The sequence below is a fragment of the Sinocyclocheilus anshuiensis genome, unplaced genomic scaffold (assembly GCF_001515605.1).
Source record: "Sinocyclocheilus anshuiensis isolate Anshui unplaced genomic scaffold, SAMN03320099.WGS_v1.1 scaffold1089, whole genome shotgun sequence".
NCBI lineage: Eukaryota > Metazoa > Chordata > Actinopteri > Cypriniformes > Cyprinidae > Sinocyclocheilus > Sinocyclocheilus anshuiensis.
The window spans coordinates 1,667,358-1,693,019 of NW_015555709.1; the positions used below are offsets into that span (position 1 = coordinate 1,667,358).

At 37.5% G+C, this 25,662-nt stretch overlaps 1 protein-coding gene across 1 annotated transcript in view; it reads left to right on the forward strand.

The window, feature by feature from the left end:
- Positions 1-25,662, forward strand: part of LOC107671876 (plexin-A1-like) — a 255,769-nt gene that overhangs the window by 12,053 nt on the left and 218,054 nt on the right. Inside the window, exon 2 of the mRNA XM_016464878.1 lies at positions 13,200-14,585. Coding sequence (XP_016320364.1) covers positions 13,398-14,585 — 1,188 coding nt within the window. The 5' untranslated portion in view covers positions 13,200-13,397. The remainder of the gene's footprint in view (positions 1-13,199; positions 14,586-25,662) is intronic.

Below are 25,662 nucleotides of genomic sequence, written 5' to 3' on the forward strand. Positions count from 1 at the left end.
CGCTACTGATAGCAGTGTGTGTGTGTGTGTGTGTGTGTGTGTGTGTGTGTGTGTGTTACCGCAATGACAGCGCACTCCCGTTTACTCATGTGATTGACTACAGGTTTGTTTGCCAGGCACACATGTGTGTGTGTGTGTTTGCGCATGTGTGTTTGCCGACTGGTCATCCTTAGACAGTTCTTAAAGTTTTATAGACTCCAGTGCCAGCCTGTCTCTTTCCTGTTGGACTCCCAATCATGTCCAGATGAGGCGGTTGCACTGGCGGCAGGGGAAATGCAAACAGGACGGAACAATGGCCTGGCCCCTGTGCTGCTATATAGGCCACCAGCCTGGGGTAGTGCCCAAACTCTCCTCAGGGGAAAATACACTAGACCTCGCTAATAAACACACAAAATGACAGCGTTAATGCCTTTTGGGCTCTAAATCTAGTGAAGAGGATCATTTTTTTCCCCAGTTTTTAAAACAACTGATGGTTTGTGAAGAAATGGCAAGGGGTTTGTGATACTATTATTTTTTTATTATAAAAATCCAATGGTGAATTAAACTGAATAAAAATGTGTAATTATTATTTTTAATTATAAATGAAAACAAACAAACAAAAACTTACATAATCATACAGAAGTTAGTTATTTAATACAAAGTAATATATAATTTTTATTTTAATATTTGTTGCAATAAACATATTATTATGTTTATTAATATTAATATTCTCCAATATTATGTACTATTAAATTAATTAATGTTTTTTTATTATTTAATAGTACTTTTCATAGTTACATTTAATTTGTAAATCTGATAATTTATTTAAAATTTAAGTAAAATAAGATGATTAAATATACTTTTTAAATGATTTAACTTTATAAGTTTCATATTTTATAAGTAAATATGGTCATTTAATCTGAAACTATCATTTTTATTTCATTTTAATTGTTATTATCTAAAATGTAGTAATGTTTTTAATATCAGCTACGGTTTTTAAATATTTAATTTTTATTTAATATTTGAAATAATTTTTGTAAATAAAATCTGACAATTTAACTAAGTATTATTTTTGAAGTAATTTTTGAATGATTACATCTGATCTGCACGAATGTAATCATATTTATAAGGTTTTTATCAGTGTTTTGTCTGTAAAATGTTTGCTGCATTGATATTACTTGAAACATTTTGTTTTAGTACTTCAGGCAAATATCAATGGTTTGCCAAAAAAAAGGTTGGAAACCCTGATTTAATGTTGTCGTTTTATAAATAAATAATTAAACCTTCCTTTTCTTACATTAATCCCTCATTATTATGAAAGAGTATTATGAACTCATTACGGGGAGTATTTTACTGATAAGAGCAGAGACTCATTCATAATGAATGTCAACATTTGCTCTTGTACACGGATGTGCTGTAGCTGATATTTAGTTTGTTTGTGGTCGTAAATGGTTGCACTTTCTAGTGACTCATTTATTCCTTTTTCATTTAATCATCTAGCATTTGCTTTTATGCTTTTCAGATGCTTTTCTCTCTTATTTTTTAGACTTATAAATGGGGAATGATACAACAAAAATGATATATCATAAAATGAATTGCTTGAACCAGTTGTTAGTGAATTTGATGGTTGATGTAAAGGAAGGATGTGAAACGTGACGTAAGTGAAGCTTGGATAAAGTTTGTTCTGTTTGTTTAATTTGTAAAATCCACATAAGTGTTTCCAGAAGCAAGTTGTTTTTTTGTTTGACCGAAAATCTGGTTTACCAATGCTGTTTTAGCCCTGTCATGAAAAGTAAACCTCAACGTGACCGATGTTTTTCCTCGCGACTTCCTGATCAAATCATAGATATACCTTACGGAGTCCTGCTTTGGGCCTCATCAGCCTGTCAGGCTCAAAACAGGGCACTTTCCACAAACAGACGCCCCGTTGGCAGGCCTCGTTGTCTAAGCGCGTTATGTAGCGCCTCAAGGGCTAAACGTGTTTGCAATTACAGCTCGCGCTAAACCAGAAGCGAAGGTCTCGCGCTTTCAGAAATTACACACTTGACATCTCCACATTTCCTCGCTCTCATACAGCCCAAATTTGCTTGTAGGTCTCGCTAGCCGGATTCCCCTGCGGTAAACGCGGAGCATAGCTGAAATACCTGCAGCTCTCCCCCGCACCCGCCGCTAATCAGTACCACATCTACAGACGTTTCCAGTTTTCCAGTGGATCGGTCTCTGATCCTTCGCCCGCGGGGCCCTGACACGTTCTCACACCAACCTCAACCCTTGGCTGGGATGAGCGGGCTCCCCGTCTGCCGCCGAGCCATCGGTCACTGTCATGGCAACACATTCCTGAATTGAAAGAGCTAGAAAAGGGGTGAGCGAAAGCTTCAGTGGCTTTTTGCTGCAGTAGAGCCGCGAGTAATATTAATGGCCAAAGGAGCAGTCGGACAGCTGGCTTACTGAGGCTATTCATCATAATTGTCACACTCTGACTTATCAAATCCTTTGTAGGGCTCAGACACTCCTGGGACAAGGTGCCCTAATTGCTGACTTAGGATCAAGTTTCTGGTTCCTCAGGCCTAATTTATAAGCATTATAAACCACCGACTCTCTCTCTTGTGGAAGATCCATATTAAGCTCTAAGGGACATCTTTCACCTTGCTTAATCTTTGCTGTGCTCTTTTGTAACGCTAGAAGGTTTGGAAACTGAGCCCGTTTGGTTTCGACTCTGCAACCGGATGATTTTTGTGACATTCAGCTCCGTAATTGTTACTTAAATATTCTGACAATGTTTCCTGCTGCTAAATCTACAGCTTCATGGCAGACAAAATTGCTGTAGATGAGTTATGAGCTTTCTAAATTGAATGTGCGCTTGATGATAGTAATACAAAGTCAACAAATAGACAACTTATGTGACACACTCTCATGGTGACTATTTTAAGTTTCAGCAAATTGGTTTCTAATTTGTGTGAAAGCATGCGTTCTTTATTTCAGCGTGATACTTGACATATTTTTGTAATTATTTGTGAAATTTGCCAGCAATTTCTGAGTAAAAAATAGTTTCTACAACAATTTTTTTTCTATGTACTGTATGTATGGCTTCGTATTAACGCCCCACGTTTCTGTACAAATCCCATCATACAAATTCGCCACCTTGTAAAATAGTTCAATTTTCTCATAAAATTGGTTGTGATGTCCTTGCTAGTTTGACTTGTGAACTGAGTTTTTATGAGCTGGTTCTTTTTAATGATTCAGCCAAAAAGACTCTAGAACTCATGAGTTATCCATATGAATCTGAATCAAATGATTCAGTCAGAGCGGTTCTTGAACACGTTGTTGCAAACCTATAGGCCTACTTTCAGATGCTGTCTGTGGAAAGCAAAGTTTTGGAAGAATTAGGCCCTATTTATTTTAGTTAAATTCATGAGAGAAGTTGTGTTGTTTGGTTTGTGAACAAACCTCTTTTGAGTCTGGTCTTATGCAGTGAATATTTAAATTTTTTTAATATCATGTACTTTTATAATATTACATTTTATATTTGAATTTATTTTGTAAACGTTTTAATAACTAAATTTGATAATTTGCTAAAGTCTTTTTTAATTAATTGAATAACTTAGTAAGTAAATCTGAATCAGAAAATTTAATCTGATAAACTAATGCATTTTTAAGATTTATATAAATGTTTTGTTTGTAAAATGTCTACAGCATTGATTGACATTGAGTAACATTTAAGAGGAGTAGTGTTAGTTTAGTAAACATTGCTCTTTTGCGTCTTCTTTTGCAGAGAATAATTCAATTAATTGGTCATTTCACTGAATTTATTGTAGTGCTGGGGTAATAAAAATAATATTATGTTAGTTTAGTTTTGTTTACTGTATTTATGTAAATAGGATTTGCTACCCTATACTACTTCTTCTTCTTCTTCTTCTTCAAAAAAAACAAAAACAAACAAAACAAAAAAAAAAAGCGAATGGAATTAACAAACCCAGAATCGTTAAGTCGCCATTTTTATCTATTAGCATTAGACCAGCGCTATAAGCCTATAGGCGAGAGTGTGTAAATACTTTGATTTACATCTATTCTTTGCTCTTTCTTTCTCCACAAGCATATTTCACCAGCAGCTTGCACGTTTAATGAGGAATTTCATTTCTATTAAAGATGCAAATGAAGCCTTTAAAGGAGATGCTGGGATGAAGCTAGCATTCAGATGGCTTTATCTCACCGCTCTGTTCATTAGCCGAGTGTAATTGTGTTAGCACAAACGCGTTCGCCGGGAGCGCACATATCCGACTAGAAAGGTCACGCAGATGACACGGTGAAGGCGCACACGCACACACACACGTCTCATGCTTGACTTCATGACTTCATCTCTTAAGTCTTTTCAAATGAAAGCACCGCTAGAGATGTTTGTTTGTAAGCGTGCATGAGTAGGTGGGTGCAAAGCAATGAGTGAAGTTAGCGAAAGTGTAAAGCTCAGCACACAAACTCTCGCAGTGTGCGGAGGGAAGCAGGCCAGAGAACGGCCGTGTTGCCCAGTGATGCGATCCTGATGGAATGTGCGCTAGTGAGGCCTGCGGAACATGAAACACCACGAGCTCGGGAGCTACCGTTATGTGATTTGAAGTCTTTATGCCCCCTTTCCGCCTGTAGTTTAAAGCATTGCACAGCCGGAATCGGTGGAGCGTTTCACATTCTGATCCTGGCACGAGTATTAGCTTGGCATTTGCGGCGGATAATTGTAGCTGGCTTAGAAATGACATCATAAATCGTAATTGTGGAATTTACAGAAAAAAAAACCCCAATTTGATTTGCAGGCGTGTTTATCATAATAAAGTCGATTGCACAACAGATGAGAGCGAGAAAATGAAAGAAGATAAGATGCGACAGGCGTACTTCTGCGACAGGCTGAAGGAAATAACCGAATGCTTCCCAGGAGGGAGAAAGCTTTTTATTGATGGCTGAACTTTGAGTCAGCAGTGTTTGCGTGCTTTTATTGGCTCTGTGGGAGCTGTAGCCCAGACACTGAGGTGTGGTAATGGACGTGGATCTATTAACACAGCCAGAGAAGGAACGGGATGTGTCTGTTTGGTCTGCGTTTGTTGTTTGTGGGTGTTGCAGTTGGAAACACTGTGATTTTATATTCCTCTCAGTTCTTGCATCAATTATTTAATGACTTTGCACATTTGCGCATGTATGTGCAACCTCTGTGTGAAAATATGCTTATGTGGTCACAATACATGGTTTTTAATGGACTACCACAGCAATAACTTCTATGCTGTTGTGTGCAATCCTTTATAAGTTAAAATTAATATCAATATATTAGCAAATGTCATTGTTTTAATGACATTTGTTAATATAGCTATTGATTATGCCTTTCTGCAGTCCTGAGACTGGTGACAATGAGGCCAAGGTCATGGGTTCTTTTTTATTTTATTTTACTTTATTTTACTGTAAATTGTTGCATTTTTATTGTAATCTTATTTTTTACTTATTTTACTTTAACTTTTGTTTTTATTTGATGTTATTTTGTTATTCTATTTAATTTATTTTATCCATTTTATTTTATTTAACTTTTATTTTATTTTACTTGATTTCACTTACACTTTTTGTTATTTAAATTTTTTACTTATTTAACTTTTTGCTTAACTTATTTTACTTTATTTAACTTTTGTTTTTGTTATTTTCTTATCTTAAATGATTCTGTTTTATCCATTTAATTTTACTTAATTTAACCTTTGCTTTATTGTACTTTTTATTTGTTATATATATATATATATATATACACAGTGGTGTGAAAAAGTGTTGGCCCCCTTCCTGATTTCTTATTTTTTTGCATGTTTGTCACACTTTAATGTTTCAGATCATCAAACAAATTTAAATATTAGTAAAAGATAACACAAGTGAACACAACGAAATCAGGAAGGGGGCCAAAACTTTTTCACACCACTGTATATATATATATATATTACTTATTTATCTTATGTACTACATACTTTGTTTAACTTTTTTATTTTTTTATTTTATTTTTTACTATTGATTTCTTACCAAAGTGCAGGAACCCTGCATGGTTGTATGAAGCATGTTTGTGTATACTATATATGGATGACTTCATTGCAGTCATACTAACCATATGTTTTCTTACATTAATATTAGTATTGTTGCAGCATGTGTTAATCTACTATGACTAGGTGTCTTGTAGTGTGAGTTTGCATAAGGTTGGTGACAGTTGTGTCATCCGGGGCAGGGTTAACATAATTGCATCCGTCCAAACTGCTGCGGTAGCAGCATTTACTGCAACGTAAAAAGAGCCAGTGATTAGACTTGATGGCTTTTCTCTCGGAGTGTCTTGTCCTTTCCCATAGCTCACAATTTATGCCCACTGTGACCTTATGAGCCTGGATTTCTTCTCTGATTTAAGATTAGTCTGCAGTGTTGTAGAATTCAGTCCACATAACAACACATCAGATCTTGGAACGGATTTTAGGAATCATGTAAATTTAGTTCCACATCATGGTGCATTATGTATCCACAGAGTTAGTAGTGCTTGCTAAGGCCATTATTATTTCTCATACTTCAATGTTTTTCAAAGTTCTTAAACCTAAGTTTTAAACTTGGGCACATAAGTCATCCCACCTTTGTTTATGCTACAGATTTATGCTACAGACATGATTTATAACAGTGTGGCATATTGAGTTGGATTTGTAACTGGTGGACAATAAAAAAAAAGTGAAAACAATTCCCAATTCTTTTGCTGTTGGCCTCACAGGCCATGTGTCCAATCAAAATCTACAGTATTTTGGCACAAAGTTGATTGTCACTCACTAGAAAATGGTCAAATTAGACAGATGGCAGAATGAATGTGTTTGAGAGATGTCCATGCTGAAACCATGAACTAAACAAATGTAACCCAGAATGCACTTGCACAACATGAACAAATATAAACCACAAATTATTGGCTGCCAAAAACGTAAAACCATTGACATTTTCATAATTTAGACTGTCATGTTTAAAGGGTTAGTTCACCTAAAAATGAAAATTCTGTCATTAATTACTCACCCTCATGTCGTTCCGAACCCGTAAGACCTCTGTTCATCTTCGGAACACAAATTAAGATATTTTTGATGGAATCTGAGAGCTCTCTGACCCTCCCATAGACAGTAAGGGTCCTTACATGATCAACGTCCAGAAATGTAGCAAGGAGATCGGTAAAATAATCCATGTGACTGCTACGTTTCTGGACGTTGATCGTGTAAGGACCCTTACTGTCTATGGGTGGGTCAGAGAGCTCTCAGATGCCATCAAAAATATCTTAATTTGTGTTCCGAAGATGAACGGAGGTCTTACGGGTTTGGAACGACATGAGGGTAAGTAATTAATGACAGAATTTTTATTTTTGGGTGAACTATCCCTTTAAGCATTTCATTGTAATATTAATGTCATTGTTTGCTTTTTTCTTAAAATTTATTTTGATTAACAATTCGTTACAGCATTGGTTGCCATTCGGGTCCTGAAGAGAAACCCAAAACCAGTTGTGAACCACAGCTTAATGTGTCATGCGAATCCAGTACCACTGTTTTTTTTTTTCTTCCCAAAATGCACCTGTTTAAATTGGGGTGCTGTTAAACCCGCTGTGTGAAGTTGTTGGTGGTTTGGGGGGTGAGGGAGGAGGCAGCTATCATGGTGTCAGTGGGTCACACGCTAAGGAGTGACGCTATAAAAGGAGGACAGTGTTCTCTGATTTTGGCACATCCACAGTGCAACAGGCCTGGCACACAATCACCTCCTCAGTGTCTTTTACTCCTGCAGACACCGGGCCCTCCCCACTGCACGGCCATTAGTCAAACCCAAACAATACCCACCCTCAGCACAAGAGAGCGTGCTGCTGTAGAGTTAAACGACCTGAATGGAGGCGGCGTGCGACTTGCGGTGGTCATTTAAACGGGGCAGGACTCGTCTGGCAGTATTAGATTAGCAATTAGCAATCAGTGAGAAGCAGAGCAAATGTTTTGTTTTTTGTTCTAGATGCTGCATATAAGCCATCCCACACTGGTGTTTGATTAACTTAGAATACAAGTTAAATGTATATGAATACTGCATTGAAATTGACTATTTTACTACTTTGATTACATAAAAATATATATATTTTTTTTTTACATAAAAATGTTTCTAATTTTCCAAAAACTTCTAAAAATGGATTGTACTTTTTTTAAACAACATACTGACTGTTCAGCTGATGAAACAGTAGACGAAAAATCCATGTGAAAATTACATGATCTAGAACCTTCACAGTGCCCGCCATTGTAAAGACTGTGAGTCTATCCCTCATAGTCTTATTTTCATCCATGTTAAATTCAATATGGCGTCCTGACCAAGTTTAGTTACTAAAGTGTTCTTGGCACATTTCTGTGCAGTTGCTATGGTGTGTTTGCTGGCTTAAAGTCACCATGAAATCAAAATGGAAAATTCTTATTTTTGAATGGAATACTGTAGTGTTTATTATAAATAATTTATCCGTGCACGTCATTATTTTTTTTTAAATTCATGTGCCCTCGTAATCTTTAATCAAAAACGTTAACCTCCCCTCCCCCCCCCCAAAATTACGACAACATTACTCTTAGGACATCACAAACGAATTTTTTTCATGAATATGACTTAACCTGATGGAGGACGCACTCAGTCATTCAGGCAGTCTCTCTCTCTCTCTCTCTCTCTCTTTTGCACGCGCTGTTTAGGCATGTTTTGTGCCATTGATCGTCGTCGTCATCCTTAATAAATAAAACATTTATTCATGCTTAGGTGTCGGTGGTGAATCCAGTGGAGAGAAATCCCCCACCACTAACTACAAACTGGCATTCAGATCTGCCTCCATTTTGTTTGCAATGCCCCAGCTTCCAACGATCCAATCAATTCCCGAAGGACGAAATCAAGTCCCGCCCTCTCATTTCAGATGCCGTTTCACTCGGATATATGTCACAGTAGAGACGAAAAGACAATCGCAACTTCCGTTACATGCCGACTTTAAGTTGAGAGTCCACCAAGTTTCTGTCATGTTCTGTTATTTTTGTTGTTAATTTTATTGTTTGGCATGTGAAAATTGATTAGTAAAGTATTAGCATACCTATTGTCAACTAACTGCATTATTTGAGGTAGACTATAACGTTTTAGTCTGTAGCACAGATCTAATCACATTAATACATTTGTGTTGAATACAATGATTAAATCCTTAACCCTAAGAATAAGCAACAGCAGTAGCGTTGTTTTTGTAAAGCAAGAATTGTTAGTAATATTGTATGCTAACATGTAACATTCCAACCCTAACGAAAATTAACCATGGTTTTACTACAAATGAAACCAACAAACCATGGTTACTATAGTTAAACCACGGTAACCACAAATTAACCATGGTTTTGCTACACTAACTATAGTTTAACCATAGTATTTGTAGTAAAACTGTGAATACAAATGGTAATCAATATGCCAGAAAACTATGGTTACTATAATTTTACTACAATAAAACCGTGGTTAATTTTCGTAAGGGAATCAAATTTTTGTTGAGTGTTGTAGAGTCCAGAGGCCAGGATTCATGAAAATCTTCTTAAAGATGTTAAGACATTTCTTAAGATAAATTCTAAAAATGTTCCTATGAGCAATTCTTGAAAAAAAAGGTGAATTCAGCCTCTGTCCTAAATTATTTCCTTCTGAATATTCTGCCTCATGCAGATTCTTGTCATCAACTCTCACTGGAACAGTTACTATTTGGCTGTTTTTGCTTTTTAAAATGTGTACGTTAGGCCAAACTAAGGAACTGCAGAAATTGCAGTCCTTGGCACATTTTAACCACCATTGTTGCTGTCAGCTCTTTATTTCTCCTCTTCTCTCTGGTATGAAGGAGTCATTCCCTTGGCCCCTCACTGCATCCCTCTAAATCGTCATCCTCATAACACTCACAATTTGTGATTTAGCATCAAAGATTGGCTACCTAGACTGAAACAAACTTGCGTTGCTATATCATCTCTTTAGCTGAATGAGATGAGATGTCGTTCCAAGCCTCTGTTTTACAAATCATTTCCCGTTGTCAACAAGTCATTGTTTCCTCTATCATCCCCCCCGTGATCACAGTCATAGTATAGCTCTGCTAAAATATCACTTTCATTGGAGGTCTCGCTGGATTGAGGCTATTATTGCTTTTTTTAAATTGGGGGCTAAATCGAGGCTTAAATCAAAATATAGGCCTACCACTGCTGGTGTTGTACAGTTTGTTTAATAGCATTGCAAATATGTAGCATTTTGTGAACAAGTTTTTTTTCTAGTGCTCATGCAAATGTATTTCTCACTGCTTATCAGTAAACGTCTTCCAGTGGTTTGGTGGTGAATGCCTCGCTTAACAGTAATAATTTTTAAATATTTGTCCTGCACACATTTTTGTTTTGTGCACTAATTTTATTACACTAATCTGATGTCTTAATTTGATTACATAAATTGGATTCATTATTATGGATTTACATTTATTATGCTGTCCAGAATCTGTTTTCATGTTTAGACACCTGATAATGGTGCTGGTTTTTAATTGTAGGTAGGAGGGAAGGAGTGAAAGAGAGAAAGGAAGGACATAAAGCATCAAGAAAAACAAGAGAAAGGATTGGCAAAATAGACAGACAGGCAAAATGAATGAATGACAGACAGAAAGAATGAAGATTTCAAGACAGAAAGACATAAAGACATTTAGAAAGAAGCAGAACAATAAAAAGCCTAGCCTGTGTGTGTGTTTGTGGATTAAGGCCTCTATGTATTGATGTATGTGAGTGTGTCTGCGTGCTTGTAATAGAAAGCAGATCCCGCTATGCAGAGCCTCTCTGGGTGGTTTAGTTGTGGCCATCACTGAGTCCTGCCTGCCTTCTACCCCACAATGCTCAGCGATGTGACCTCCATGTTAAAGAGGCACTCTGTATAAATTTGCTTAAGTATGAGGTGCCGTTTTCATGGCTTTTGCTGTAATTTTTGTGCCCCCTGAGTCCTGCCTGCCTTCTACCCCACAATGCTCAGCGATGTGACCTCCATGTTAAAGAGGCACTCTGTATAAATTTGCTTAAGTATGAGGTGCCGTTTTCATGGCTTGTGCTGTAATTTATGTGCCACAAGCAATAAATCATCATGGATACCTTGGTCCCGCCAGCCATTTTCTGTGCCGGGCAGGTTTTGCTATCCTGAAGGTGCCATGCAACTCCCATACCTCCTCTAATTGATTCATCCAATTTCACCTTTATCCTTGATGTGGGCCTGTTTGGAGCAAGTGGGTGGGATGTCCTAATTGCTGTATCCCACACAAATAGCATTGCGGTGCAGTGTTATAAATTGCAGCACGTGTATTAATTTTGCTGCAGCAGTTTCAGTTTATTATAATTTCTCTTTCTTTTTTTGTTTGTTTTATTTTCTGAGATAAAGTGGACACTTGGATTTGCATTTAAGCAGCTTCCGCTGCCTCATTAGCATATCTTTGTTCCAGATAAGTCAAAACTCTGACAGCTTTGTTTTTATAGTGTGTAATGGGTCAGGTGCAGCACTGCTAAATTCAATTTTAAGTGTGTTGTGGAGTTATTTATTTAGTTAGTTAGCCTGCTTGATAAGGCAATTTTTCCGTGTTTTTTACTGCTGGGAATTTGCTTTGACCATGTCCCTGTATCACAGAGCCAAAAAGCACCTCGTAGTGCTGTCTCTGAGTCAGTTGAGCTGAGAAGAGCTCAGCTGTGATGATCAATACAGAGGAGAGACATTTGGACCCGTCAGCACACTACATTACACAGCAAATATGGTGAAACGGTATAAAGCTCAGAATAGCTGAAAATCGGACTCGATTAGTAGACGCTCTTTTTGAGTGCCTCCAGTTACTCCATTTTTATTTTGTTTTTTTGAAATTGTGTCAGTGTATTAGGTTTGTGCCATTTTTCCTCCAATATTGCATGTGTTTGCAAAATGCATTGATACTTTAAACTTTGTCTTCTCACAGACTTGATCTGAATGTCTTTTTCCCAACAATATCCAAGTAAAAAGTCCTATGTATTCCTGTAGCTGAAACAGTAGAGCATGGCACTAGCTACACCAAGGTCATGGGTTCGATCCCCAGGGAGTCACTTTGGATATTGATGCCTCATGACAATAGTTTTAATCAATAAACACTATTGACTAAAGTATGACACACAAACGTACTGTTTTTTTGCCATTTTCCACATGGTCAACAGAAATGAAATTTTGAATGAATACATTTTCCCCTACTCAGATGATGTGTATCATGTAGGCCTATCTAGTACAGTATATGATGTGTTGACATATGTGTATATGCATCTGCTCTCTCACACAGTTGTTTCATAGTTTGCGCATGACAGTCAGCCCACAGTATGGCTCACAGCACCGAGCAGTCTCCTCGCTCAATAGTCTTGTGAAGTGAGATAAATGTCATCTGAGATACAATGATGCTTCTGTTTTGAACACTGGAGAAGGTCACAGCAGCAGACAGTCCCTGCTGCTGGCTATATGAGAGGCCTGAGATTGCCCTTGTTTAAGTGGCTTTGCACTCTGAGGATGTAGCTGGACACCCAGAGCTCCTCTTCATCGCCCATGATCACATGAATGTCATTAGACTTTCAATTAGAACAAATTTGATGGACTGTCTTTCTTTCCGCAGCCCTGTGGTTGAGGGCATGTTGTCTGTACTGTGGTATTTTAAAACCCGCGGTTCAAGGAAAGTGCCTTTGTTTTATGCGAGGACAACATGAATGGCTTCTCTGAGCAAGCATGAGGAAATGAGAATGTTTATTGCTGATGCTTCTGAGCTTATGGCATTCTTCAAGGTGAATTGGTAAACTAGTCTACGGTTATGGCATCGCTCACTTTTTCCTCATTACTCTTCTAATCTACTCTCTCCTGCTCTATTCTCGTTCCTTTCTGTGCCAGCTGAGTTGGCACAGACTGTGTGAAATATTTAGGGGCACAGCAGGTCTATCAGATGAGTTCTCAGTGTGGAGTTTGTGGAGTGCACTGCTGTCTGCAAGCTTGACACACTCATTAAATGTTGTATAGGATTCCACCCAGGGCCCCACTGTAAGATATTTGTGTTTATGTATTATGAGCTCTTTTTCTCTTGGGCAGGCAGAACTTTTAAACTCCAGTCGAATCAATAGACACTGTTCTATTCTGTTTTTCTCCAACACTCATGATGTGTTTTTCTACCCTTGCAGGGCTAGCGGCCATGGCGCTTCAGATGATGGTGTAGACGACAGCTCCGTATCGAGAGAGAGAGCAGAGAGGACACTGGGTCAATAAGACGCTCTCCTCACCGTAGACTGACAGACGCTGTCCAGTTTTTTTCCGGGCCCAGGATCACAAAGGTGAACGGATCACCTGGCCTACCGCTTCCTCTCAGAAAGATATTCAAAATGCTGCCGTATGGGAGGAGGCCCCTTCCCGCCTCTCTTCGCGAGGCATTCCTCCTCCTTTTCTTCCTCTCATTCCTCCCTCAACATGGGGGGCTCGAGGTTAACCTCTCTTCCTTCCGGATCTTTACCCCACCAGAGGGAGGGCTTACGCATTTGGTTGTCCATAACAAAATGGGTGAAGTCTACGTCGGTGCTGTCAATTGGATCTACAAGCTCTCCAGCAACCTGACCAAGCTCCGAAGCCATGTTACCGGTCCTGTGGTGGATAATGAGAAATGTTACCCACCACCTGGTGTTCAGTCTTGCCCTCACGAGCTATCACAGACTAGCAATGTCAACAAGCTGTTGCTTCTGGATTCAGGACAGAACAGGCTCATTGCGTGTGGAAGCACCTCACAGGGTATATGCCAGTTCCTCCGACTGGATGACCTCTTCAAACTTGGTGAGCCGCATCACCGCAAGGAGCACTACCTTTCAAGTGTGTCCGAGGCCGGCACTATGTCAGGAGTGGTTATTAGTGGAACCCAAGGTGACGACACTGGCAAATTGTTCGTAGGTACACCCATCGAAGGAAAATCTGAGTACTTCCCAACTCTCTCCAGTCGTAAGCTGATGGCTAATGAGGAGAATGCTGAAATGTTCAGCTTTGTCTACCAGGATGAGTTTGTCTCCTCGCAGCTCAAGATTCCATCCGACACCCTTTCCAAGTTCCCTACTTTTGACATCTACTACGTCTATGGCTTTAGCAGCGAGCAGTTCATCTACTACCTAACTCTCCAGCTGGACACCCAACTCACCTCACCAGATGCCAGTGGTGAACAGTTCTTCACCTCCAAGATTGTCCGCCTCTGTGTGGATGACCCCAAGTTCTACTCCTACGTAGAGTTTCCTATTGGCTGTACCAAGGATGGAGTGGAATACCGATTGGTTCAAGACGCCTACCTCAGTCGGCCCGGTGCCAAGCTGGCACGATCATTGGGTATCTCTGAACAGGAAGAGGTGCTGTTTACCGTTTTTGCTCAGGGCCAAAAGAACCGGGTCAAGCCACCGAAAGAATCAGCCCTGTGCCTGTTCACATTGCGAAAAATCAAGGAAAAGATTAAGGACAGGATCCAATCCTGCTACAGGGGTGAAGGAAAACTATCCCTGCCCTGGCTCCTCAACAAGGAACTGAACTGCATCAACTCAGTAAGTCACACTCACTAACTATATTGGTACATTAACAAGCAAGACACCAGGTGCACTGTTGACTTTAGTTCAGACTTGTTTGCAAATAAATGAAAGTACCTTAAGTCCCTCAACTCAGTTCCAGTTTTGAAGGGTGTTGTAGCATTCAATCAATTCATAATAGAACGCATGTTATTTCCAGATCATTGGTGCGGTAAAGCAGTTGGGAATATCTTGTCCGTGTGCATGGATGCAGGCCCTGAGAATCTCACTGTTGTTTAACAGGGAAACCTCCATTCTTAAATCAGATTAACTAGCCCAGCCACATCATTAGCTCAGTCCATGGGATTAGCGCCCTGTCACTCTCTTGCCTCATGTCTCAATTTCCTCAAGTGATAATTGATTTAAACTCTTAAAGTTGTCCTGTCTTTGTTGCCCAAGTCCTCTTGGGACCTTCATTCTGGAGTCAGAACAATGTGGACAGCCACAGAGAGGCTAGTGTGCAGGCGCATAGCTTACTTGCTAATCAACAGCGCTCTTAGCTGCGCTCTCTACATAGGCTATCATAGGAAATAGCCAAGCCGGCACTTCTACACCGAACACAATGCTCTAGCACAGAATGAGGGGATTATTCCCAGAGAACAGCCCAAATCCTCCCTTCTATTATATGTGCAGCATGTTCCTGGGTGATTCGACTGTACAGACTCAGACATACAAGAGGAAACACATTTTGACTGATGGAGCGAGTCAGAGACTTGTGAGAGTAATAAAAAATAGAAGGATGGAGCTGGTGATTATGAAAGAAAGGAAGATGAAGGGAGGCAGATAAGGATCGAGAAAGTGTGCCGACATTGCTTCTGATGTAGTATTATGATATATTATGATGCAGTTTCAGTGATGTATTTATTGTTTCACAATTCTTATGCCATGACACCTCATCTTCAGTATTTTGTCATAACACTAGTGGGTTATGAATTATTACATTTCTCTGACAACTTTTATTAAATGCCTCAAATGAGAAAACGTAATATTCGCTTCAGTTTATAACGGCAATATGTGATCTGATCAAACGTTTAGTGGCACATACATCAAAGCTCTAAAATTCAAACTAGACAGAAATTAATTTTACCATCCATCATATGCTGAATTGTAATCACCTATCAGACTACATATCACAGTTAGAGAGACCTGCTGTTATTCAGCTGTCATAGACTCTCTTTCAAAAGCAGGTTTGATTGAGACCTTATGTTATCTTTTTTCTTTTCCTTTGTTTATATGACTCATCATATACTAAGTAATTTTATTCAGTAAAATTGTGCTTTCCGTAAAGACAATTGGTGAAAAATTCATGAAGAAAATAGAGAGGCCAACACGTATTTCTTTCTTTTGTGGAACATGAAAAGATATTTTGAAGAATAACAACATTGACTGTAATTGTGTGAAGATATCTTTTGTGTCTTACAGAAGAAAGCAATGCATACATGTTTGAAACTGCATGATAATGACAATAAATTATATTTCTGGGTGAACTATCCTGTTGCTCTGCCATAAAAATAGTCAATAAGACTACTTTGAATCTAATGCTTGCTGAAAATGCAACACTTACTTGGCTTCTCGCACGTTTTGAAATTACGTTTGTTTATTGTGTGAAATATTTTGTATTCTTAACAGTTGTCTTTATAGTGCATTGTGGGTAGTGTAAACCATATGCTCTAATGTAGATTTTGATGGTAGCATCCACAGTGGTAGACTCCTTCGGCGAAAAACTGTCAGTGGCATTAACGATAATAACTGCTGCCATTATAATAACGGGCCTGGAGCAATCTGCCTTGGTAATGATGGCGGCACGGCTGGCTGAATTGGATGAAAAGATAACGCTCTGAGGGTCCTCCACCGGCAAGGAGCTTCCAGCTTATGAATAATTCACCCTCACTCACCTTGTGTTATTCATTTATAGCCCATCACAATCAGCGCATGATCAAAAATCCCTCTGCCTCCGTGCTCTGCTTACAAGCAATTAATGTTGTCATTTTCCAATCACAAAGCACACTTTCATAATTCAGAAGGCTTTGGGGGAGACACACGTGCAGACAGACGGAAAGCGACGAGAGATGTGCGCGATTGGACAGACAGACAGTAAGCGCTTTTGACGTCTTTCTTCTGCCCACCTGTCCCGTTGCTCATGGTAAAGCTATGCATATATGTAAATGAGAAACCGTACATGATGGTGCTTGATTACCATCTGCGACACTGTGTTGCAATCCATCAAAGACACGTCAGCAGAGTCAAATAATAATTACACACAGACTTCTCTATCCTGCTTCTTATCAAGGCTGGCAGTAGTACTTTTTCACTGTAATTCATTTCATTGGCCTTTTCTTTATAAAATAACTGACGTCTATAATGGACACTTTTGTTTTATACACAGGAAGGGCCTCTAATATTATTCAATACAGCATTATGATGCAGCGTTTTGAGGCACCGTGCATTTGGAAGCTGAAGACTGAATTTGTACTTTGCTGCCAAAGTGCCCTATTCAGATGATGATGTGAGTCTTTCTTTTTTATATTTTCAAACCTATTGATCTACAGGATATAGAGATTATTCTGCTGGATGGTGGCGTCTCTCCGTCTATTTCCATGCAGCTTGCGTGCCAGACTCTCCTCCAAATCTTCCGAATTTATGGTGGCTGTAACAAGAGGAACTTTTAAAAGTTCCAGGTCACCTTCTGTGCCAGATGCAAGCTGGTTTCCAACCATCTGAATTGTGCCCGTAAAAAAAAAACACAAAAAAAAATGAAGAAGGGGAAAAAGCAGAACAAAAACATATTAGCATTGCTAATGAGTTTTTCAGTCTGTCCACAGGTGATATTAATGAGAACAACAACTGCACACAATAACAACTGCACACAATACACACACGTCACTTCCGTACTTGAAAACACAGAGTGCGAATCACTCTCTCGGGAAAACATAGCATCATTATTGAATGACTTTTAGCTGATTTTGTGTGTGGCATTGAGACAAATTGTTGTTTAACTGATGAACGAAAATACGCCAGGACCGACTCCTCACCCTTCGCTCCTTTGCATAATTACATGATCACTTATCTCAGTTGATCACTTGCCTGGTGATTTTGATTGCTAGCAGTTATCCTTGTGTTGGTTCTGTTTTTCCCTCAGACTGAAGGCAGAAAGATTTCTGTCTTGTCTTTTAATCTCCGATGCCATTGAAAACTTCCCCAATGAAAGACTTGGTGATTTAATCATGACATTGAATATAATTTGCTTGCTGTTGGTGTTCACTTGAGTTCTTTTTGACTCTGAAGAACAGCTCAAGGAAATGAGAGAACAAGTCCATGCGGTAGCTCTTCACGGACAGGCAAAAAAGATATTGTACTGGATTACACTTTAATGGCTTCCCATCTGTGCTTCCTTCCCTGTGGGGTATTGATCAGAGATGACTGGATATTGAAAAATCATATAGATGAAACTATATCCACCTCAATAGCCTTGGGGCTAATTGTTTTTCCATAGATATTTATTGTGGTCTGGAACACAGGTTTGAGATTAAGGGAATCCTCTGCTGATTGTTCTTCCTTAAAGGTCCCATGACATGCTGCTTTTTGGATGCTTTTATATAGGCCTAAGTGGTCCCTAGTACTGTATCTGAAGTCTCTTTCCCGAAATTCAGCCTTGGTGCAGAATTTCAGCCACTACGAGCCAGTCCCACAATGAGCTTTCCTTAGGACGTGCCATTTCTGTGTCTGTAGCTTTAAATGCTAATGAGGAGGAGAGAGGCGGGGCAACTGCCATGCTTTGCTCGTTTGCAAGCCATGATGTCTCTCGAGGAAAAAAAAATATTGCGCTCGCCTCGCACGGTAGTAGCTCAAATTCTCTGGGCGGGCAAAGCAGAGAAAGGTGAGGTAACCTTTCCCCGTATGACGACATAAAGGGAAGATTCCAGATTGGGCCATCTGAGCTTTCATTTTCTCAAAGGCAAAGCAGGATACCCAGGGCTCGGTTTACACCTATCGCCATTTCTAGCCACTGGGGGACCATAGGCAGGCTAGGGGAACTCATATTAATGTTAAAAAACCTCATAAAGTGAAATTTTCATGCCATGGGACCTTTAAGCCAAACGGGCAAACTTATAAAAATTTTGCTGAGTGAATTAAATAACTGAACGGGAGAGGAAAGAAGGCCAATTGCAAATTAAATTAGAATTTCGGGTTAGAAATGGTATTTCCTGGTTAAAATTTAATGATGTTATCAGAAACAAAGAAGGAAAATTGACTGTAAATATATGTTCTTTCCAAATGGGTGCTTCACTACCATTTTTCTTTTTCTGAGACCAAGAATGAGTATTGATACTTTAGTATTTGCTGATACAATATAGGCCTAGTTGTAAGACTCTGAATTACTCTTTCAGTGAAGATAGTTTGGGCCTAGGGTATTCATTTATTTAAATTATCATTAAATTATCATTTTATCTATTTAAATCATTTATCTATTTATTTAAAATATATAATTATTTGTTTATCTAATTATTTAGTCACTACTTATGTTTATCTAATTTATGTAATTTTATTTTTCTTCTTCTTATATATATATACATTTATTTTCTTTTTATCTTTATTTAACACTACTGTGAAGAAGTAACCAGAAAGTTTTTTTTTTTTTTTGGTTTACTGTTTTTTATTGAGTATAAGTCCATGATCTCAGTATTCTATGCTATAGTATTGTATCAGTGCTTCCCTGTGTGGATGGTGAATGCACTTGAAATGGGGCAAAATTTGCATTTCCTGCTCCTTCGTAGCTTTAACATAAGCTATTCAGATCAAACAAGGCCTTGAGAGCAGCCAAATAAAGTGTAGACAACTATATGAGCTCTCTGTGATGGTAATTTTAAATCAATAAGTCAGCCAGTTAACTGGGTAGTAAGAAAAATGACTCCCCCTCCCCAGCCTTTCAGATGGCGACTATGTGTGTAGGTTGCAAATCTCTTAACAGGTCAGGCTTGGAGTGCTCCCCATCTAATTGTCAGTGTAATTATTTATTGATGTGTGTTTGTGTGGGAGCCGCATAGAGAGTGTGTGTGGGATGGTAGGTGGTTGTGATCAAGCGCACAGTGTGTGTTTGGGGGTGTGCGCTTGTGTGCTGTGCTATTTGCCAGGCTGCGCGTGCAGCTGTATTTGTTGTTTCCTGTGGTGGTGGGCAATGGGATGGATCCAGAGAACATCAGTCTATTTCATATTCCACAAAGGCTTAAAAACAACCGCATACACAAGCTGGGAAAAGCCAGTTATACCTTCCCTGCTGAAAAGACCTGCTTAGATTTAACCAGCATGCATTTGCAGACTGGTTAGTTCTGGTTTGGTTCTGTTAAGATGGTCAGCCATCACTTTTTCTGTTGTTTTTTTCACTTTTTTTCAACACTTCTTTTGGTTGTTTGACCAAGAAAGTGCTACTGGTTAAGTAGGTTAAGAAGACTAAAGGTGTGTTCACACCAAAAGTGAAGCGAATATTTGCATCACGTTACCTGCTCTATATTACTCGCAGGATGTTTATCGCATCACTAGCATTAATAATAATAAAAAAAAACAATAAAAAAGATTTTCTGATACAACAGGACATGTCAAACCAAACATGTCAATAAGCTCTTCACTAATTGGCCTGCGCAACAATGCGTCATGCAAATTGTCCGCTCGAGTTGAAGTTTTTAGGCGAATATCGCGCGTCGGCAGCAAATGCGTCGCCCAGTTCGCATCATTCATGTCTTTGCATTGACTCCGTGTGTAATTTACTTGTGCAAATAATTAAATTTACATTTGGTGTGCACACACTATAAGTGCGGACACTTGCCATGAACATTAAGGTGTGTGCAAACCAAAAGTGAATTTAACTATTTGCGTGAGTAGAATACATACAAAGTCAATGCAAAGACGCGAATAGACACAAACTGGGTGATGCCATGTGAATATTCGCTTCGTTTTGGTGCACACACCATAAGTGACAAATCATTAAATCATAAATTATATTTTTGTCATTTAATATAAGAAAACTTTAAGACTTTATTTTAAAGCATTATAAAGGTAAACATATAAAAAATATTGCAGTGCGTTATATATTTTTAATAAAAATTTTTATAATATTTGCAGATTGGTTAGGTCTGAAATTTGTTGTTTGCCATGTGTTTTGATGAATTAAACTTTCTAAATGTGTAACAATGTGTTATAGCTGTGGTTACAAGTATTCATCAGAACATAGCCTACATAAGTATTATAAGGTAAATTACAAGACATAATGCATTAAAGATACGTTTTGCGTTATATATTCAAGTAAAGTGCTACTAAATATTAAATATTCTGTTAATATTTTTATAAGTTTAATTATATTAAATGTATAAAAGACATTTAATGTAATCTTTTTTGTATTTGCAATTTTACTAAAATGTTAAAATTCAGTCTAATTACCTAATTTTTCATTAGTATGTTTTAATTATTGTCACGAGGTGCATTTGTCTCATTTTTGGCTTCTTTAACGACCATTTTTCTAAATAATTTTCTTGACAAATTTCAAGTATGTCCTTGAGCAACATTCCTAACAACCAAACATATTTTATTGTTTAGTTTAAGGTTTGAACAACTTACAAGTTAGCCATTGCACTCAATTGTAATAGTAAGTTTGGGATAGGATTTTGATCCACGATCAACTCATACTTGACAAGATCACATTTACTGGTCCTTGCACTGTCAGAGAACCTCAATGCCAAATTTAGCTGATTTAGCTACCTAAGAAGTCTGAACATCAGCGCTTACTGTTGTTTGACCAAGTTTGACATGCTTTTGGATCAGCTTCCTTGTTGGTTGTGGAAAAACCACAATTCATCTTGATATTATGCAGTAAATAATGCTCAGCCATAATCTTGTGATTTCTACAGATGAATACTTGCTAAATCATTATGACTTATGGCCAGCCACTTTTGGTAAGCAAATTTCAGAGCATAACTAGCATGACCTGGAAAGAAAGATGGTGAACCACTTTTGAAAGGACAAAGCCATTCCTCATTCCTGGCACCTCAACCCAAGCTGGAGAGCCAATGGGAGTTTTGTGACACTCCGAAGAGGTCATGGCGGCTTTTAGAACTTTATTATTATGTTTTTTCCCCCATCTTGAAACTAGCTGTTGTCTGAGATGTTTCTAGCAGGCTTTTTTGAGTCCAAATGTAATGAGGGGGTGTATGATTAGATGATGGAGCATTACTGGACGCTGAGGTCAGAGGTTCCAGGAAAAAATTAAATGTTTTGGGTGCATAATGAGGATTGGATGTCCCTTATGGGTGCTGTCACCATGCAACTTGTGTTTTTAGGGGGTGGATCCAGTGTAGCTAGACAGAAAAAATGCTCCTCGCTAATGGAAACCAACAGTTACAGCTTAAAATGCCAAAATGACTGTGCTTTGTTCATGTGAAGTGAGAAAGACATGGTTTGTATTATTATGGTGTGCTCTAAAGGCTTCGTTGATTGTGTGTTTCAATAGACAATGTTTGTGAGTCAAGTACCTTCATCTGATGTCGGACATTTAAAGCCCTGATATTGCTCCTGGGAGACATTTGCTGATAACCATGATACAGTACATTTAGCAAATGAGCCTGTAGATGCAATTTGATTCTTTCATTGATATTTTCTATCAAACAGATTGTTTATTATTTCCATTTCTCCACTAAAGAGAGCTTAGCCGATAGGTTTGAGCCATAACTGCAGCAGTCACAACAACAAAACATATTTGGACACTTAAGCCAGGGTTTTTCCAACTTTTTGACAAGGACCCCTTCTGTGTAGTATGGGACCTCTTTATAAAATATACAGGTAGCTATAAAAAATCAATTTATACAGTGAAGTGTCATTATTAGTAAACTGGCTTTATATTGATACTGTACTGTGTATATAATATAACAATCTGGAAAATATATATTTTTTAAATATTAGAAAATATTAAAATATAATTCCCATTAAGATATGAATGTGTTTCATCTATACGCATAGTTATGTTAAATGTATAAACCTGAAGAAAACTATTCTAAATCTTTTTGTTTAGTAGTTTTCATAGCAAATATTTAAGTCCAGTAATATTTTCCAATCACCCAGAACTTTTTTTTCTCAGACCCCAGTTTGACAACCACTAACTTCAGCCATGCATTAAAATATATGAATGTCTTTGCATGAATAAATATCAAACCAATGGCAATTATTTGAAATGGGATTCATAAAATACTTCATTAAATATTCACTAAAATATTCACTTTTTATTCACTAAAACATGTTTACTTTATAAAGCTAAATATATAGCTTTTATAAAGCTATGAAAGCTAAAACAAGTTAAAACCATCTTAATTTTAATTATATATTGTTATATATAATTAAAATTAGATTATTTTTTAAAATTAAGTTAAATTTTTGGGTTTTTCAGTGTCCAACTTAGGATCTACTCCTGTGTTTACTCTGTTAATGGACTATTTGGTTAAAAGTAATTGCAAAAATGGCTCAAAGCAAAGAAAAATTGGTTTTGAGAAAAGCTTTAGCATCATTTGTTTGCATATGCCACTTGTGATTGGTATTTTTTGTAATGCAGTGATATTCATGTCGGATAAGTGTTTAAATGCTGTTTGGTGCCAATGTATTATCTTTCAGGGGTCACCAGAGGCCATTTTACATTTTTTTGTGTGGACTTACATTGCATATACATTGGCATCAGGCATTTTAACAGCATGCTAAACATTATGTCAATTTGATTCTTTCATTGATATTTTCTATCAAACAGATTGTTTATTATTTCCATTTCTCCACTAAAGAGAGCTTAGCCGATAGGTTTGAGCCATAACTGCAGCAGTCACAACAACAAAACATATTTGGACACTTAAGCCAGGGTTTTTCCAACTTTTTGACAAGGACCCCTTCTGTGTAGTATGGGACCTCTTTATAAAATATACAGGTAGCTATAAAAAATCAATTTATACAGTGAAGTGTCATTATTAGTAAACTGGCTTTATATTGATACTGTACTGTGTATATAATATAACAATCTGGAAAATATATATTTTTTAAATATTAGAAAATATTAAAATATAATTCCCATTAAGATATGAATGTGTTTCATCTATACGCATAGTTATGTTAAATGTATAAACCTGAAGAAAACTATTCTAAATCTTTTTGTTTAGTAGTTTTCATAGCAAATATTTAAGTCCAGTAATATTTTCCAATCACCCAGAACTTTTTTTTCTCAGACCCCAGTTTGACAACCACTAACTTCAGCCATGCATTAAAATATATGAATGTCTTTGCATGAATAAATATCAAACCAATGGCAATTATTTGAAATGGGATTCATAAAATACTTCATTAAATATTCACTAAAATATTCACTTTTTATTCACTAAAACATGTTTACTTTATAAAGCTAAATATATAGCTTTTATAAAGCTATGAAAGCTAAAACAAGTTAAAACCATCTTAATTTTAATTATATATTGTTATATATAATTAAAATTAGATTATTTTTTAAAATTAAGTTAAATTTTTGGGTTTTTCAGTGTCCAACTTAGGATCTACTCCTGTGTTTACTCTGTTAATGGACTATTTGGTTAAAAGTAATTGCAAAAATGGCTCAAAGCAAAGAAAAATTGGTTTTGAGAAAAGCTTTAGCATCATTTGTTTGCATATGCCACTTGTGATTGGTATTTTTTGTAATGCAGTGATATTCATGTCGGATAAGTGTTTAAATGCTGTTTGGTGCCAATGTATTATCTTTCAGGGGTCACCAGAGGCCATTTTACATTTTTTTGTGTGGACTTACATTGCATATACATTGGCATCAGGCATTTTAACAGCATGCTAAACATTATGTTAGCTCGATCAGGGCTCTTTAGCATAGTGCTGTTGAAAGCTCACAGACGCCTCATGCTGAGTCTTGAAGTGCCGTTTCCAGCCTTGCTTCTTGAACGGGTGTCAAACAGCAGACCCATATTCTCTCAATGTTATATTCCTGTTATGGCCTTGTTGTGGAGGAGAACGTGCCCAGCGGAGCCTCCAATGGCTACCATGAAGCCGCTGAATGGAAACTAATGCAATCACTCATTGCTTTCTCATGTACTCACGCACAACAGAGATGTATCTCGGATCTCATTACTCCGGAGCTGTATGTGAATGTAGCTCGGCGGAGCTCTCGACACAGATGTTTTCAGCCGTAAATGCAGCGCGCTCTTGGGAGAAAGTCTGTGTCTGCGCTGTAATTGGATTAGTGTTTATGGGATGCTTAATTTTAGATTATGTAGATAATAATCTGATGCTTTTGCTGGGACAACAATGTTAAAAGCCTCAGATCAGCTTCATGAGCTTAGAGATGATGACGCGCACACACATACACAGGCTTGCGTGTATGACTCACAGCATATGGTTAACAGTCAAGAGCTTATTTACACTAAATGTAATAGTTGCATGTGTAAAGAAAATGCATGAAACAATCAAAAGCATGCATAAATGCAAAAAGATGTGAATAAGGAATTATAGGAAATTATATGTAAAATATCTCTTACTGTTATTTGTGGGTTTGAAAAAGTAATAAATCCTTTTGATTTAGTTTGTAGGACTTCAGGTTATGAATTTTGAATAAAAATTCATGAGGTTTTATGTATATGAGTTTAGCTGCAGTTAAATAACACGGTGGGAGAAATCGGTTATGTTTTGACACTGTTATGCATTATGAATATTAAATGATTTTGGCATTTTACTGTTTAAGTGTACCTTCAACCAGAACATAAATCTAAGCACTAGTTATGGGGATTTTTATTGATTTTAATAAACTGCTTATACTGGAGTCTATGAGTCTTGTATAAAAGTAAAAAAAAAAAAAAAAACCTACTAGGTAGCTTGCTTTTCGTTTACGTTTTTTTTTTTTTTTCATGCATAATTTTATTTTTTGTTGATCATTGTTTTTTAAGAATCCTTATTAATATTACTAGTTACAATTATTATATTGGTTAAATTATTATGAAATGTAAGTTTTATAGTTTTATAATTATTTAATTCTGCATTCTTC